The sequence below is a fragment of the Coregonus lavaretus genome (genome assembly GCF_964263955.1).
Source record: "Coregonus lavaretus genome assembly, chromosome: 30".
In the NCBI taxonomy this organism is placed as follows: Eukaryota; Metazoa; Chordata; class Actinopteri; order Salmoniformes; family Salmonidae; genus Coregonus; species Coregonus lavaretus.
This window is the reverse complement of record NC_140017.1, coordinates 10,858,145-10,877,074: the sequence shown is the minus strand read 5'-3', so window position 1 is coordinate 10,877,074 and position 18,930 is coordinate 10,858,145. Positions and strand designations below refer to the sequence as shown.

Sequence of the window (18,930 nt, the reverse complement as noted above, 5' to 3'; positions counted from 1 at the left end):
AAACCACCATAAAAAAGACAGACTACGGTTTGCAACTGCACATCGGGACAAAGATCGTACTTTTTGGAGAAATGTCCTCTGGTCTGAAGAAAACAAAAAATAGAACTGTTTGGACATAATGACCATAGTTATGTTTGGAGGAAAAAGGGGGCGGCTTGCAAGCCGAAGAACACCATCCCAACCGTGAAGCACGGGGGTGGCAGCATCATGCTGTGGGGGTGTTTTGCTGCAGGAGGGACTGGTGCACTTCACAAAATAGATGGCATCATGAGGAAGGAATATTATGTGGATATATTGAAGCAACATCTCAAGACATCAGTCAGGAAGATAAAGCTTGGTCGCAAATGGGTCTTCCAAATGGACAATGACCCCAAGCATACTTCCAAAGTTGTGGCAAAATGGCTTAAGGACAACAAAGTCAAGGTATTGGTGGCCATCACAAAGCCCTGACCTCAATCCTATAGGAAATTTGTGGGCAGAACTTAAAAAGCATGTGCGAGCAAGGAGGCCTACAAACCTGAATCAGTTACACCAGCTCTGTCAAGAGGAATGGGCCAAAATTCACCCAACTTATTGTGGGAAGCTTGTGAAAGGCTACCCGAAACGTTTGACGCAAGTTAAACAATTTAAAGGCAATGATACCAAATACTAATTGAGTGTATGTAAACTTCTGACCCACTGGGAATGTGATGAAATAAATAAAAGCTCTCTATTATTCTGACATTTCACATTATTCAAATAAAGTGGTGATCCTAACTGACCTAAGACAGGATTAAATGTCAGGAATAGTGAAAAACTGAGTTTAAATGTATTTGTCTAATAGTGTATATAAACTTCTGACTGTATCAATGTGTGCCCGATGCCTCCCCTCACCTCTGATTCTCTGCTGGGCATGCAATATCAAGTGCAGCTATAGGCTAGTGTGGTCTCAATCAAATTATCCATAGCCTATAGGCTATAGGCTATAGGCTACGAAGTGCATGCTTGGAGAAGCACAGAGCAAAATTATATTTCTAAGATGGCTGCTGGGATGGTGTAAATAAAACTAGGCTGCATTACACACTGCAATGGATATTCCAACCCTGAGCCCCAGCCTGCTCTGCTCTTGCTGATCAAAAAATGTTTTTGTGTTCTGCCTAACCAATGGCTGTCCTGTAATTGGCATACAGTGGCAGTTCAGGAGGAATGTACTAGCTTATAGCCTATGTTCTGTTCAGTTTGAGAAAGAGAGTGGGAAGATGAGAAGGAGTACCTGAGGTCAACTTGCTACTACTATTATTCATTTTATTAAAAGCAATATGCTTCTTGCCCATGTCGGCCTATTTATCAGAGTTATTTACCTCACAATAAGCCAGATTCTAGTAACTTACATTGTGGTGCTGAAACTTGAAGCAGCAGCCGCGACACAAATCGGAAATGGACAGCTCCTGGTGCTGAAAGTAGGCATAATTCATTTAATCCGTCTTCATTTTTATTTATTTGTATTTTACCCCCTTTTTCTCCCCAATTTCGATCTTGTCTCATCGCTGCAACTCCCCAACGGGCTCGGGAGGTCGAAGGTCGAGTAATGCTTCCTCCGAAACATGACCCGCCAAACCGTGCTTCATAACACCCGCCCACTTAACCCGGAAGCCAACCGCACCAATGTGTCGGAGGAAACAACTGACGACTGAGGTCAGCCTGCAGACAACCGAGGTCAGTCTCCTGAGTGGCGCAGTGGTCTAAGGCACTGCATCGCAGTGCTAGCTGTGCCACTAGAGATCCTGGTTCGAATCCAGGCTCTGTCGCAGCAGGCCGCGACTGGGAGACTCATGGGCGGCGCACAATTGGCCTAGCGTTGTCCAGGGTAGGGGAGGGAATGGCCGGCAGGGATGTAGCTCAGTTGATAGAGCATGGCGTTTGCAACGCCAGGGTTGTGGGTTCGATTCTCACGGGGGACCAGTTAAAAAAAAAATACAAAAAAATATATATGTATTCACTAACTGTATGTCGCTCTGGATAAGAGCGTCTGCTAAATGACTAAAATGTAAATGTAAATGTCAGCCTGCAGGCGCCCGGCCCGCCACTAGGAGTCACTAGAGCGCGATGACCCAAGTAAAGCCCCCCCGGCCAAACCCTCCCCTAACCCTGACGATGCTGGGCCAATTGTGCGCCGCCCTATGGGACTCCCGATCATGGCCTGTTGTGATACAGCCCGGGATCGAACCCGGGTCTGTAGTGACGCCTCTAGCACTGCAATGCCGTGCCTTTGACCGTTGCACCACTCAGGAGGCCCGTCTTCATTTTAATTAGATTTGACTAACAAGAAGAGGGCTTTGTGTTAAGAGGTAGGCCTACCTGTTTGACAGACAAAATTAGGCTATAGGCTACTATATCCATAGATTTCTCGGTCAATTCCGCCACCCACCATGCACTCTTTAAATAGCCTACCACAGTGTTATTGAAGAGCTGTTAAATTAAAACCAAGACTAAAATTGAGAGGGTATGCCATAGGCCTACTTTTTATTTAAGAAAATCGCAAAAAGCACAGGACTAGCCCTTGTTAGCTTAAGATTGTGAAGAAAATAATATGATTATATAAATTGATATATAATGGCGCTTTGGTCCGTGATGCTTTATGCTAGAAACAAGACGTAAAATACCCCTGAAAGACAGGAATCCTATGCATGTGGGGATATCATTGTTTAGTTTCTTGGATATTCAGAGGCTGAGCTACAACCTTCTGAAGCCGAGGAGACAAGAAATGGACTTTGCTTGGGAAATAATCAAATTCTGTCACTATCAATTGAGTAAGCTATTACCTCACAGTACAATAGAAGATGTTTAAACCCAGACAGCTTGTAGGGAAACACTTGTGACCTTCTCTCATTGGGTTAAGCCACGGAAGAAGAGTAGGCCGCAGTTAAAGCTTACATTTCTCTACGTTGGTAGGCTTTCTCTGTCTGGGGTGGAATGGTAGGCCTAACTTTTGAAAGTACAGTACCATGCTGAGATTCCTAATGATGTCTCAGATTGGAGATTGGAGAAATATGATAAAATCAACACATCAACGCCTATCACTCTGTCCATTCTTAGCCTGTAATTTCGGTAATGTGTATGGTATTTAAAAAATATTCAGCTAATATGTAAAATTACGTAGAATTGCTTTTACTATATAGGAGATCTTTCCACCCCTACTATTGTCCATGGTGGTCTGCAAACCCACAACCGTTTGGCCCGCAGCCCTGTGCACTATTAAAATTGCCATGTAATGCTTACAGGACAAAGAACAGTTTCTAAAACGTCACATCTAAGGCTCTGGTCTGTCCAAGAAGTGATGGTAAATGGTAGACATGTTCTCTGCTATCCACATTATTTTGAGTATAGGGGAGGGTCACTTGGTTCTTTTCAAGTATTCAGGGAGGGTTTAGGTAAAATATATTTTTTATTATTATTATGAATAACGTTCACTCCCTTAAGTATATTTTAGCAATTACATTTACTTTTGATACTTAAGTATATTTAAACCCAAATACTTTTAGACTTTTACTCAAGTAGTATTTTACTGGGTGTCTTTCACTTTTACTTGAGTCATTTTCTATTAAGGTATCTTTACTTTTACTCAAGTATGACAATTGGGTACTTTTTCCACCACTGCTTGTAATTCCTATTTGGAAGGTCGTTCAAGTGAAATTTCCCACTTGGAACTAGGAGCTTCCAATTACTCGGATGGCATATGAACGTGGCAAGAGACTAGAACACCATTCCTCAGGAGAAACCGATTCACTTTCCCACTCTATATCAGAACCTGATGGAATCTAAATATCCGTGCTAAGGGTGCAATACAGGTACACATTACTGTACAAGAGATGCAATGTGTCAAAAATGTAGGTGAAAATCAGTGGTGTGAAGTACTTAAGAAGAAATACTATTATGTACTGTAACTAACACCCGAAAAAGATTTTATGACGTTACTGCCCCTGCAGAAATAAATGAATCATAGTGGATTATTTCGATTAACTGGTTGTAGTTATACACGTGCCACGGTCAACGAATTAGCAAGGGAAAATGAGGTGACTCAAGGAAAGGAGGTCCGGAGTATCCGTAGTCCTGTGGAGGAAAAACGATGTCTAACAGACAGCTGTGGGATAAGGAGACATATACTTGGATGAGAGAGGAGGAATGGAAGGAAAAAGATAGGCAGAGGAGGTCTAGGAGAGAGAGGGAGGAAGATTGTGAGCTTGAGTCGGGAAAAAATGGTGGGAAAAAGGGAGAAGGTTTGTTAAAGAAGAATGGTAGGAAATGTAAGCAAAGTGAGCTGAAGACAGGAGGAGAAATGGAAGTGAATGAGGGTGAAGTAACGGAGGTGGTAGGTGTGGTGAAGTACTCGGAGCCAGAGGCTTGCACAGAGGGTCAGGAAAAAGATGAGTCTGTGACAGTAGGAGTGAAGTTTTTGGAAAAAGTGGACCCTTGCCTTTTGGCTGATCCATTTGTGGTTTCAAGATGGGTGAAAAAAGCGTTGGGTATAGTGGAATCGGTGAGGGTAACCAGAAGTGGTCTAGTGATAATTTTTTGTGTTTCTGTTGGTCAGAGGGAGAAGGCACTCAGAGTTAAACAAATGGGGGAAAGAATTGTGAATGGTTTCGCTCTCAAGAAAATGGCGCCATTGACAGGAGTGATTACTGGGGTAGCAGTAAATGTAAAAGTTGACCAACTGAAGGGGAAGATTCCCGATGTTTGTGATGCTCGTCGTTTGGTGCGACGCATACAGGATGGCGAGAGTGGGGAAACAGAAGAGTCATTGTCTGTTCTTTTGAGTTTTGAAGTTGAGTTTTTGCCTGACAAAGTGAAGTTAGGATATATAAGTTATCCTGTACGAGCTTATGTGCCAAATACATTACAATGTTACAGGTGTCAAACGTATGGGCATGTGGCAGCAGTATGTAGGAGGGAGGTTCCAAGGTGTGAGAAGTGTGCAGAAGGGCATGAGACAAAGGAATGTGTAGCATTGGGGAAAGTGATGGTATGTGCTAATTGTAGGGGTGGCCATGGGGCTGGGAATCAGAAATGTCCTGTGCGAGAGAAGCAGGTTGAGGGGGGGGGGGTAGTGGTGAGAGTAGTAGATATGTACCGGTACAGAGGGATAGGACAACAAGTGATATATGTTTTAGTAAGATTGGATTTTTAGCATTTATACCAATGGTTATTAATTGTACTGCAGGGATGGAACGTAAGTCCAAGAAAATTGAAGTTGTGGTGGCAGCTGCAGAGAGGTATTTGGGTGTGCTTGAGACTTGACATCAGAAGAGTTACAGGGAGTGTTAAGTGGTGATGTCCCATCATTTCAGGTTAAGGGCATGAGGTAGGAATAAATATATTTAAACCTCATTGAAGAAGAAGATTATTTCGATTGGTCCATATTTTTCCTGGAACGCCTTCATCTTTTTCTTTTTTTAGGATACTATCATTGGCCAGTTGACACATGGGTGTGGCTGTGTTCTAATTTTGTAGGAAGCATATTGAATGGTTTCAAATCAGCGTTTTTATAGACGATATATCCGAAACTACCTGTAATAATTGATGGACATGGATTACACAGCAACCCAAAGTGGGTTCAGACAGCGTAAGTTATGTACGTTGATCAAAGTATTGGTAAGATGTCTTGCTTTTTGGCCTAGAAATCTAGCTAACTAGTTAGCTAACCGGCATGCTAACAGCTAGCTAACCCACTCGATGGCTGCTCTGTAAGACAAAGCTAACCTAACTACCTGGCAAATGTAGCTGACTAACTTTATTTTTTGTCATATGCAGTGTGTTATCAATCATAACAGCTAACGTCTTTGTTGCACAAGACTGAGCTAGCTAGCTAGCTAGCTAGCTAGCTAGCTGGCTGTTAGCCACGTCATTAGATAACGTCACCAGTTAGATTGTCATATTCCATGTAGACAGAGAACCTGAAACATGTCTGATCAACCTCGGGCTACATTATTCAGGTTTAGGTTAGTAGGTCGCGCTATTCGCTCTCTAGAGTTACGTTTCCAAACCTTTACGTACTGCCCGCATTGCTTCAAAATTGGGACATGGGACTGTGCCTCTGGTTATGTTAGCTAACGTTAGCTTCGTGTTGGTCTCTGTCCAGTGTCCAATCAGAACATGTACCCAGGACAGAGCTACAGTAGCTAACTTCTGAAAGTATTCATACACTACATTTACATTTTGTAATTTAGCACCCATTGCTTGTTCCACATTTTGTTGTTACATCCTGAATTCAAAATGGATTCAATATTAATTGTTTCACCCATCTACACACAAAACCCCACAATGACAAAGTGAAAACATGTTTATAGAAATTGTTGCTAATTTATTGAAAATAAAATACAGAAATATCTAATTTACATACGTATTCACACCCCTGAGTTAATACTATGTAGAATAAGCACCTTTGGTGGTGATTACAGCTGTGAGTCTTTTGGGGTAAGTCTCTAAGAGCTTTGCACACCTGGATTGTACAATATTTGCCCATTATTCTTTTTTTAATTCTTCAAGCTCTGTCAAGTTGATTGTTGATTATAATTAGACAGACATTTAAGTCTTGCCATAGATTTTCAAGCCAATTTAAGTCAAAACTGTAACTGGCCACTCAGGAACATTAAATAATAATAATAATAATAATAATATGCCATTTAGCAGACGCTTTTAGCCAAAGCGACTTACAGTCATGCGTGCATACATTTGTGTATGGGTGGTCCCGGGGATCGAACCCACTACCTTGGCGTTACAAGCGCCGTGCTCTACCAGCTGAGCTACAGAGGACCACGAATGTCATCTTTGTATGAAACTCCAGTGTAGATTCGGCCTTGTGTTTTAGGTTATTGTCCTACTGAAAGGTGAATTTGTCTTCCGGTGTTTGTTGGAAAGCAGACTGAACCAGGTTTTCCTCTGGGATTTTGCCTGTGCTTAGAGCTGTATTCCGTTACTTTTAATCCCCCAAAACTCCCTAGTCCTTGCCGATGACAAGCATACCCATAACATGATGCAGCCATCACCATGCTTGAAAATATGAAGAGTGGTACTCAGCGATGTGTTGTATTTGCCCCAAACATAACACTTTGTATTCAGGACAAAAAGTTCATTTTTCTTTGCCTTGTTGCAAACAGGATACATGTTTTGAAATATTTTATTATTGTACGCAGGCTCTTATTTTCACACTGTCAATTAGGTTAGTATTGTGGACTAACTACAATGTTGTTGATCCATCCTCAGTTTTCTCATATCACAACCATATAAATGTTTTAAAATCACCATTGGCCTCATGGTGAAATCCCTGAGCAGTTTCCTTCCTCTCCGGCAACTGAGTTAGGAAGGACGCATGTATCTTTGTACTGACTGAGTGTATTGATACACCATCCAAAGCCTAATTAATAACTTCACCATGCTCAAATGGATATTCACGTCTGCTTTTGTTATTTTTACACATCTACCAATCGGTGCCATTTTTTGCGAGGCTTTGAAAAAGCTCTGGGGTCTTTGTGGTTGGATCTGTACTTGAAATTCACTACTAGATTTGGGGTACCTTACAGATAATTGTATGTGTTGGGTACAGAGATGGGGTAGTTATTAAAAAACCATGTTAACTACTATTATTGAACAGGGAATGAGTCCATGCAACTTATGTGATTTGTTAAGCACATTTTTACTCCTGAACTTATTTAGGCTTGCCATAACAGAGTCAATGCTTATTGACTCTAGGCATTTCAGCTTTTTTTATACATTTCTGAAGTAAAATTCCACTGACATTATGGGGTATTGTGTGTATATCAGTGACACAAAATCACAATTTAATACATTTTTTATTCAGGCTGTAACACAATAAAATGTGGTAAAAGTAAAGAGGTGTAAATACTTTCTGAAGGCATTGTACTTGCTAAAGTTACTGACACCGCTGTGGTAAGTCCAACAATGGCCTACTACTGGGTGTCCCAACTTGGCAGCATCTTGTGCAATTAAACTTGAGATTTGTAAGACCTGATGGCTGACTTCCTGGACGGCTCCATAATAAGCATAGGTAGTACTAGTGACTGAGTTGGTGATTCATTCTGCTCAATAATACTAATTATAGCAAGTGCTCTATGATAGAGCGCCTTATCTCTCAAGAACCCTAGGTAACCATGAGCCGGTGGGGGTCGGTTGGGCTCACTTGGGCCGACGATGTCTCATAGTGATTTTTTTGAAGGTCTATGTCCCTAGAGTTGGAAAATGTGTGATAGCAGTGCAGCAATGGTAGCTTTCTGTGTGTTGACACTCTACAATTCCATGTAATGGGGCAGCTATGTTTTTGGATTGTTACTTTGGTTATCGAGGCACCAAATTGCACAAACACAGCAAGGACAGGGGTTTAAAAAGATTGGTAGATACGGGGCCATTACAGAATTCATGCATTAACCCCACATTTCGCATGACCATACCTGTATGAAATATAATTGTAGTATGCAAATGTTCAGAGTGATGTAGAATATACAACCACATGAGCCAGGTGTGCCAGATACAGTATCTTAAGATGTTCAATTATTCACAGAATTGTGGTAAGAATGTGCCCAAAAAGCTGTCTGAATCGCTGATTTCTTAAGACGTTATGATCAATGATAGCAATGTTTCATCTTGAAAGATGTAAAATGCATACAGTCATTCTGAAAATATTCAGACCCCTTGACTTTTTTATAATTTATAAAATAAAACGGAAATATCACTTTTATATAAGTATTCAGACCCTTTACTCAGTACTTTGTTGAAGCACCTTTGGCAGCGATTACAGCCTCGAGTCTTCTTGGGTATAACGCTACAAACTTGGCACACCTGTATTTGGGGAGTTTCTCCCATTCTTCTCTGCAGATCCTCTCAAGTGACCATCGGGTTCTTGGTCACCTCCCTGACCAGGCCCTTCTCCCCCGATTGCTCAGTTTGGCCAGGTGGCCAGCTCTAGAGTCTTGGTGGTTCCAAACTTCTTCCATTTAAGAATGTTGGAGGCCACTGTGTTCTTCGGGACCTTCAATGCGGCAGATTTTTTTTTGTTACCCTTCCCCAGATCTGTGCCTCGACACAATCCTGTCTCGGAGCTCAACTGACAATTCCTTCAACCTCATGGCTTGGTTTTTGCTATGACATGCACTGTCAACTGAGGGACCTTATATAGACAGGTGTATGCCTTTCCAAATCATGTCCAATCAATTGAATTTATCACAGGTGTTCTCCAATCAAGTTGTAGAAACATCTCAAGGATGATCAATGGAAACAGGATGCACCTGAGCTCAATTTCGAGTCTCATAGCAAAGGGTCTGAATACTTATGTAAATAAGGTATTTCTGTTTTTTATCTGCAAACATTTCTAAAAATCTCTTTTCACTATTTCATTATGGGGTATTTCATCACTTTTAGAAAAAGGCTGTAACGTAACAAAATATTATTTTTGCTCAGAGAACTTGGGGGGCCAAATAAAATCATCGCCGGCCGCCAATTGGGGAACCCGGTGCTAGTAGCTGTTTATGAGGACTAACCTGCCCCGGACATTCCATTACAATGTAGTAAAACCCAATGTTGGGCCTGTTGAGGCCAATTATGTAAGGGATAATCAACGAGAGGCTTTGCGTTCTCTGGAAAATAATGAACGACGTGGAAGGCCCTTTTATACCATGGCTATAATTTAACACATTTTGCGCTAGAAATTTGTTAATTTGCCGGTAGAAATGTGTTCAACATCTGCGGAAGTAGGTAGCTAGTTTAGTAGATAGCTACAGTAGTTGCTGTGATAAACAAACAGACTTGCTAGTTTAGCTAACCAAACTATAGCTGTGTTTAAATACCCATACTAACATACTGTATACTACATACTTAATAAGTATATACTACATACTATATACTATTAGTTCATTTTAGTATACTGTAAACGAACGGCATCCTTTCAGTTGAGTGTACTAGTGCTTCGCCTGTCTACTGGAATTTGATGCTGTTGCAATGCAACTTCTTGCTAGCTTGTTAGCATAACAAATTACTAGCTAGACATCTTACGACTTCATTAACAATGTCCATTGAGAACGGCAACATAACATGTAACGTAACTTCTTTGAAAAGTCATAACTTTTTTTTTTCTTAACATTTGTCGTAATTAGTTAAAGCAATGAATTTGTATCTGCTCTCGGACTTTGACTGCATATTCCGCCATTTGAAAATGTTGTGAAGCCACGCCTATTTTCTGGAGAATTGCATTATGGCCGAATGTAGTACGACATCCGGGAACTACAGTTGAAGTCGGAAGTTTACATACACTTAGGTTGGAGTCATTAAAACTTGTTTTTCAACCACTCCACAAATGTATTGTTAACAAACTATAATTTTGGCAAGTAATTTTTCCAATAATTGTTTACAGACAGATTATTTCACTTATATTTCACTGTATCACAATTCCAGTGGGTCAGAAGTTTACATACACTAAGTTGACTGTGCCTTTTAAACAACTTGGAAAATTCCAGAAATTCATGGCTTTAGAAGCTTCTGATACGCTAATTGACATAATTTGAGTCAATTGGAGGTGTACCTGTGGATGTATTTCAAGGCCCACTGGTCCGGTGTGCCACTGGCAAATTCACCTGAATGTCGTGCCCTGCTGTGTGCAGTGAAGGTAGTCTACCACTTTGTGTAGCCATTAGCAATGTTAATAATGGCCTAACCGTTTTCGGGTAGATGGAAAGGCAATTAAAAGGTAACTACAAAGTAGCGTATGCCTACCTGGCAGAATGATTATTTGCATCAATCCAGTGTCCATTTGCACTATAGAAACACACTAGCCAAACACAACTGTCTGGCGCGCACCTGAATTAAAGGGTGACTACACAAAAAAAAATCTAATTTTCTCAGATTTCAGACCAAAAAAATTGTCCTCTGATGTGGTATAAGCATTGTTGTGGACTTAGAACATAAAATGTTGTTTTTCTATATTAAAAAAATCCTCTCACATTTCCATTGGACAATTCCATTTCACATTTCCGGCCGGATCGCATGTTTCTCAAAATACAGCCAGGTACAACTTTTCTAAACTGCGTACAGTGAGTGTACCTTTTGTATTTGAAAAATGATTTCTCGCTTATATGAAAGTTAAGTTCCAAATGTTTCCAAAACCAAATCGCAAGTGAGCCGTGTTTGCGTTTAGACAGAGCATTTGGGCAGCGTCGGAGCATCGGGCCATTTCACTCACAAGGCAAAATGGGACATGGATTCCACTGTAAAGGAATGGAATTGGAGTCATGAGAAGGGCTAAGAGCACCATGGTAAACTTAATGATTTTGTAAAGGATATGAAACGATAGGCCTACCTGTGAAAATAGGTCAGAAATGGAGATTAAGAGATGTGCTTCTAATGAATAACAAACATTGTATATAATTATTTAGGCCTATAGGCTTTTTTGACACAGACTAGAGCTGGACGATTTGGACAAAGATCCATATCACGATAAATTGACTCAATTGTTACACTAATGAGAAATGTAATGATAACTTTAACATTAGTGTGCACCAGTTACTTGTGTTCTATGACCCTTAAAGCTACTACTTAATATTGTACCATTTTGTCCAGTTAGCAATAGCCCATATTAGCAGACTTATTTAATTTCAAACTTCACATTCTGCCCTCAGTGGATAAAACACACCCAGAATTGGTGACTGAGAGCAGGGTTTATCTTACACATGGAGTGAAGAGACCCCTTTATTGGCACTGTCTGCTTAGGCTATTTTGTTGATGTGTGTCAGTGTGCACTGCATAGCTCCTTCTTTTGCAGCTAAATTTTTTTTGTTGTCCTTCAAATGCATTGGAAGTTTGTCAACTTACAACTTCACATAACATCACAGTTATTAACGATGCGTGTGTTGCGCAGTACTTGCAGTCTTTGTTCCCCACTCCACTGACCAGAATGTGCTTTCATCCGCCTCTTGCGTGACAGATCCCAAAATGAAGAACACGTCAATGGACGGGACAGACCCCAGCCAGCTGTTTGACGACACCAGTGCAGCGCCGGGGGTGCAGCCCGCTGGGTTTCCGGGCCAGGGTGTTGGTGCGATGGGTTACCCTGGCCAGACCCTCCTCTCAGATCCCATGTCCAACTTGGCAATGGCCTACGGGAGCAGCCTGGCCAGCCAGGGCAAAGACTTAGTGGACAAAAATGTAAGACTCATGGTAGTGATGGTAAATAGTTGTGGTACCAGTTAGTAAGTAGCAACATGAGTGCCATTAAGTAGGCCTAAATCGTCTTGGTTTTGCTCCGTTGAATCTACAGCTGGATCGTTTCCTCCCCATCTCCAAGCTGAAGTATTACTTTGCTGTGGACACAGTTTACGTGGGCAAGAAACTCGGCCTGCTAGTCTTCCCCTACATGCACCAGGTACTGCTTACATGTCACCCTGTGTTACTATGGTAACCATCTGGTCACCATCTGTTGGTATTGCTTGTGTCCGTGTCCAGACTCAGAGCTACCAAGCTGATACTGAACTTATGCCCTAGGATGACACTCATTGATTGGGGAACTAAAGAAGATGTATGTTTTGGTTTGTTTTTCATTAGAACTGGGAAGTGAGCTACCAACAGGACACCCCAGTGGCTCCACGCTTTGATATCAACGCTCCTGACTTGTACATTCCAGGTAAAGGAGATTTGGTCAGGTCTACCACCTTGACTGAACCAAACTAATAAGACCTGTAACTAGCCTATCATTGTTTTTGTATTGTTTTAACATGGTTTTATATTATTTTGCAGCAATGGGTTTTATCACATACATCCTGGTGGCTGGGTTAGCGCTCGGAACACAGAACAGGTAAAGGTGGCCCACTTCCACTCACTTCTTTGGACCTTTCTTCACAGTTTTCTGTAGAAAGAGTATACTGAAACTTGTATCTACCCTCCCCCCCTCTGGCTCTAGGTTTACCCCTGAGATCCTGGGCATGCAGGCCAGCTCAGCCCTGGTGTGGCTCATCATGGAGGTGCTGGCTGTCCTCCTCAGTCTCTACCTGGTCACAGTCAACACAGACCTCACCACCATCGACCTTGTGGCCTTCTCCGGATACAAATATGTGGGGTACGGATGGTCTCTCTCTCGCTCTCTGACATGATTAGTATGACATTGCGTTTTGTGGTTCTGGATTTCCCTGTCTTTCAACATTGATGTCGTCTGATTTTTAAAAGTTGTATAGACATGATAGCACATCAACTACTCGGATGAATTGTGAAGGATTCCCTTGTGTGTGCAGGATGATTGTAGGGGTTGTGGCAGGGTTACTATTTGGTCGAACAGGGTATTACCTAACGCTGCTGTGGTGCTGTATATCCATCTTCGTCTTCATGGTGAGTAGCAGGAAGAGCTGACTTTAGAATCGAATTTACTCCGCCCAATGTCCCCTGCCAGTGCCTTGACTACTGTACGTAGGTTCACAAGCTTGATTTTGGCTCCCTCTGTCTTGGTCATCTCTTCAGATCCGCACGTTGAGACTAAAGCTCCTGTCTGAGGCAGCAGCCCAAGGCGTGTTGGTCAACGGGGCCAGGAACCAGCTGAGGATGTACCTGACCATGTCCATCGCAGCCGCCCAGCCCATATTCATGTACTGGTTGACCTATCACCTGGTCAGGTAAGGCCACGAGCTGACCAGGAGTGTTTCATCTGACAAGACACTACCTCTCTATGGAAAGATAAGACTGTCCACTGACCATCACCGCTCCCCACCATTCGCTGCAGAGGTGCGGGACACTTGCACGGATAAATAAAACCAGACAAATGGCATTGTAGAATTAGCATTGCCTCACAGCACAAGTGTAACAGTATTGTTGACCTGTCTTTTGTATTGTTTTTTTATGTAATTGTCTAAAAAGGATAATTGACTGGCTTGTCATGTTTTGTATACTGTATTTAGTTAGTTAATTATGTTTTCTAAGCATTTGTGAACATATGGTTGTATATTAGCAATCTAGCTTGGGTCCTCAATCTCAAAAGCTTTGACTGAGCCAAGGATGGAAGCACAGTTAAGGCTAATTTATAGCCTACGTAAGTAGGAAATGCAAGAATGCAATTAGCTACGCGAAATGGCTGCCCTGCAGAATTGCATTGCAGAATTTGCAGCCCAAAATGTGTAACGTGTCACAACTACGCAGGGAAGCCATTTTGTGTGGCTAAGTGCTTTCTTGCGTTACATACTTACGTTGACTAAAAGGCTTTAGCCTGTTCCGTCCAGTGAACACAAAAAAAAGTACTCAATGTCCTTATTCATAGGATGATGTATGTAAACATATTTGTGGATGTGTGTTTGTAAATAGGAAAAAAGGCTTGTTGTACATGTCTGGAGTCTTGGTGCCACAAACTGAAGCCCAAACAAAGGCATTCTATCATGTAACAAAGTCATTAAATAATCTTAATTGACAGCTGATGCATTTTTAAACAAGCTTGACAAAGATACATGAGCATATGACACTGTAATTGATATTCAGGTTTCAAACTGGGAAAGGGGAAAAAATATACAACGGTTTAGATGTTACAATTACTAGCTTCCATTTGAAATGTAGGCCTAATTACTAGAAATATCACGCTAAAATGGTGTTGCTTTGCCATGCCTCAATAGCTTTTATGAATATTTGATATACAGAAACGGATTAACATGGATCCTCTTATGCTCTCTACAACCTGATAAATAAACTGAAACTGGAGTACAAATTTGTTATGGCTTTTTTTATTGAACTGTTATCAAGCTGAATATGTCTAATCCAATATCACTAACTTAAACTTTGATTTCCATTGATCCAACAATTTTTTCCAACAGGATATAAGCTTTAATGGACTATGGTTACGTTGTATCTATGCAAGATTAACACCTTAGCCCTTTTCCCTCTGCACCAAGTTAGGATGATATGATAATCAATAAGGAAAGCCAGTGTGTACGATAAAGCCTGCTTATCTTGACATTAGCAGATGTATTTGACAGATGTTCCTGTCAATCTTGATCCAACACTTGAGAGTTGGTATAAGAGTTGCAAGATTTGCATTCCAAACCAGATTCCTCCTGCTCTGCCCCCACTGTCACATGGCACAATCAGATAACAGAAGTTGTGGTTTACAACTTGGATTAACATGTGGTTGTCATCATCAGATCTTGATCGGATCACTATCTGATCGAGATTTGTTGCTTCTACACATGGTAATAAAATGTCTTATCTGCTGCTGCGTCCACATTGTGCCCAGATGCCATGGTCCCTCCCTGTATGCAAATTAATTCAACCTGCCTTGGACCTCCCGTTATGACACAAGCTGTATAAATTGAAAGAAAACGGCACACTTTTAGTTGTATACTCTCATCATTACAGCCTACTTTTGTTATCCAATGATTTAAGATGACCTTGACCTGTCCACAGCCGTACAAATAAATATTCGGAGAATCTCTCCCATCCCTAAAAAAGTCACCACACAAACGAGCTGAGTATCTGGATGGGAGAATATAATAATTATTTTATACAAAATATAATTATTTCACAGTATAAATAGAAATGACACTTAAGCCCTAATGCACACAGTAAAAACCGAAACAAGTTAAGTTACAAAGTAGGCTACAAAGTGCATCTCAGAATGGCGCAACGCATTATCCAAACAGCTCTGGACAGGGTTGTTCTTTACGCATGGATGTTGTCTTTATATTATTGTAATCTTGCATTGTAAATAACCTCTAGTATAGGTCTACAGCACCAAATAAAAAAAGCTACATGCTGGGAGTACAACCATGGTATAGTTTCCTCCAAATAATTGATCAGTGATAAATCGCTAACGGAACCTGAATATGATAACCTATAGCAAGACGGGTGGTCAAATTATGAAAATGCTTGGATAAAAGCGGCAATCGATATATTGAACAGTGGCCTCGTTCATGCTTACAGAAAGCTATGCGCCTTTACGCATCAGTTTGGACATCTTCTGCACTTTATTGATAGCTGGAAAATGCTCAAAGATTCACTGAATATAATACAATCAAAGGATTGCATTATAATACCAATGTATTATTTTCATATCTGACAGGCCTATAGCAACTGAAATAGACCATTCATTCTGGCTAGATCTAAACATACAGGTGGAAAATTAGGCCTACACATTATACTTTACCATATACTTGTCATGCACTGCGATTTTCTGCTGCGACCCAAACATTGTCATTGTAGTGTTATTATTTTGTATGTATTGTATCTTTTAACATTGTGTTATATTTAAATTATTGTGCTACTTTAGGATTTTACTATTTGATAATAATCTACGATTGAAAATTGCTGTACAATTTAGTCTATGAATGCGAGAAACCAATAAAATCTACTACTACTACTACTACTACTACTACTTGGGTTTCTGACCATGTTCTGAGAAAGACTAATCTACATATTTCAGGTGATCTCCGTATAAAACTATTATTTGGTATTATGTTTACTTTGCAATTCAACCACTCAATTCAAGGTGTAAAATGAGATCAGTTATGCCTCTCATAAAGATGGCTGTCCGTAGTCTGATTGGGTAGTGACAATATGGAAGAAAAACAAATGGTTTTACTTCACAGACAAATATTATTCTCTACATGACTGTCTTCAGAAACTCTTCATAGACAACCAAATATCATTTATCCATCTGGTTTGATTCCATTTTTTTCCTTTCAGAGTTCTCGATAAAAATAAAAAGACAAGTGGTGCCAAGAATTGCAAGACAATGTATTTCCAGATTCATAGTTAAGTTAATATATTCATATGTAAAGTTCATGTTAATTGAGTGCATTCGGAAAGTATTCAGACCCCTTCAGTTTTTCCACATTTTGTTAAGTTACAGCCTTATTCTAAAATGTTTTTTTTTTAAATATATTATCTTCAATCTATACACCATAATGAAAAAGCGAAACAGATACCTTATTTACATAAGTATTCAGACCCTTTGCTATGAGACTCGAAATTGAGGTCAGGTGCATCCTGTTTCCATTGATCATCCTTGAGATGTTTTTACAACTTGATTGGAGTGCACCTGTGGTAAATTCAATTGATTGGACATGATTTGGAAAGGCACACACCTGTCTATATAAGGTCCCCACAGTTGACAGTGCATGTCAGAGCAAAAACAAAGCCATGCGGTCGAAGGAATTGTCCGTAGAGCTCCGTGACAGGATTGTGTGCGATGCACAGATCTGGGGAAGGGTACCAAAAAATGTCTGCAGCATTGAAGGCCCCCAAGAAAAAGGCACATGACAGCCCGCTTGGAGTTTGCCAAAAGGCACCTAAAAGACTCCCAGACCATGAGAACAAGAAACTCTTTGGCCTGAATGCCAAGCATCACGTCTGGAGGATACCTGGCACCGCTCATCACCTGGCCAAAACCACCCCTACGGTGAAACATGGTGGTGGCAGCATCATGCTGTGGGGATGTCTTTTTAATAAATTAGCCAAAATGTCTAAAAACCTGTTTTTGCTTTGTCATTATGGGGTATTGTGTGTAGATTGATGAGGAAAAAAATTAACAATTTAAACAATTTCAGAATAAGGCTGTAACCTAACAATATGTAGAAAAAGGGAGGGGGTCTGAATAATTTCCGAAGGCACACAGTACCAGTGAAAAGTTTGGACACACCTACTCATTCCAGGGTTTTTCTTTATTTTTACTATTTTCTACATTGTAGAATAGTGAAGACATCAAAACTATGAAATACACGTATGGAATCATGTAGCGTGCAAAAAAGTGTTAAACAAATCAAAATATATTTTATATTTGAGGTGCTTCAAATAGCCACCCTTTGCCTTGACGACAGCTTTGCACGCTCTTGACATTCTCTCAACCAGCTTCATGAGGTAGTCACCTGGAATGCATTTCAATTAACAGGTGTGCCTTCTTAAAAGTTAATTTGTGGAATTTCTTTCCTTCTTAATGTGTTTGAGCCAATCAGTTGTGTTGTGACAAGGTAAGAGGGGTATACCGAAGATAGCCCTATTTGGTAAAAGACCAAGTCCATATTATGGCAAGAACAGCTCAAATAAGCAAAGAGAAACGACAGTCCATCATTACTTTAAAGACATGAAGGTCAGTCAATATGGAACATTTCAAGAACTTTGAAAGTTTCTTCAAGTGCAGTCTCAAAAACCATCAAGCACTATGATGAAACTGGCCCTCATGAGGACCGCCACAGGAACGGAAGACCCAGAGTTACCTCTGCTGCAGAGGATAAGTTCATTAGAGTTACCAGCCTCAGAAATTGCAGCCCAAATAAATGCTTCACAGAGTTCAAGTAACAGACACATCTCAATGTCAACTGTTCAGAGGGGACTAAGAAACCACTACTAAAGGACACCAATAAGAAGAAGAGACCAGCTTGGGCCAAGAAACACGAGCAATGGACATCAGACCGGTGGAAATTTGAGGAATTTCCTCAGGTCTGGTTCTTAAAACAAGAGAAGCAATCCTGATTTAATATCATCAACATTAATGGCATTACATTATAACTTGTTTATTGTCTAGTTGTGCTAGTTTCACATAAAATACCTAGAATTAGATATAATATCTAAATTAGACAACTCAAGACCAATTTTCTTAAAACAAGCTGAATAATCTAACACATACAGTGCTTGGGAAGATGATTTATTGGCGGACATTTTTTAAAATTAATTGCCTTGATGCAAGATGTTTTCACTTGCTAGGATTTCATTTTTTGCAGTGCGTACCAGTTTATTATCAAGTTAGACAAAACATCACATCAAGAATGTTGAGTAAGGTAAGTCACAGAAGGTGTCTGAACATTTTCCGTCCAACAACATCCAATAATTCAGCACCTCTGACAAATGTGGCGTCTGTAAATCTGCTGTGTGCAGATTCATGACTAGATTAGACCATTTTCCTTTGCTCACAATAGCATTATATTTATT

At 40.6% G+C, this 18,930-nt stretch overlaps 1 protein-coding gene across 2 annotated transcripts; it reads left to right on the top strand.

Moving 5' to 3' along the window:
* The first annotated feature begins 5,445 nt into the window (after positions 1–5,445).
* LOC311105843 (protein YIF1B-like) lies at positions 5,446–14,713 on the top strand. Of its 2 annotated transcripts, none has more exons than XM_084148055.1 (8): positions 5,446–5,611; positions 11,966–12,186; positions 12,299–12,403; positions 12,583–12,661; positions 12,775–12,832; positions 12,938–13,093; positions 13,266–13,359; positions 13,489–14,713. In XM_084148055.1, exons 1-8 carry the CDS (start codon positions 5,560–5,562, stop codon positions 13,642–13,644), a joined length of 921 nt encoding a protein of 306 aa, XP_084004181.1. In that variant the 5' UTR covers positions 5,446–5,559; the 3' UTR covers positions 13,645–14,713. The 2 variants fall into 2 exon arrangements, with proteins under 2 accessions (XP_084004181.1, XP_084004182.1); XM_084148056.1 differs by having other exon boundaries at positions 5,447–5,602.
* The last annotated feature ends 4,217 nt before the right edge of the window (positions 14,714–18,930 follow it).

Bases quoted from the DNA above. Each gene is read 5' to 3' on its own strand.
- LOC311105843 (XM_084148055.1), top strand. From the start codon at position 5,560: ATGGACATGGATTACACAGCAACCCAAAGTGGGTTCAGACAGCGTAAG. The intron at 12,187-12,298 runs GTAAGACTCATG...TTGAATCTACAG, and splicing joins AAGACTTAGTGGACAAAAAT to CTGGATCGTTTCCTCCCCAT. The intron at 13,094-13,265 runs GTACGGATGGTC...TTGTGTGTGCAG, and splicing joins TCCGGATACAAATATGTGGG to GATGATTGTAGGGGTTGTGG.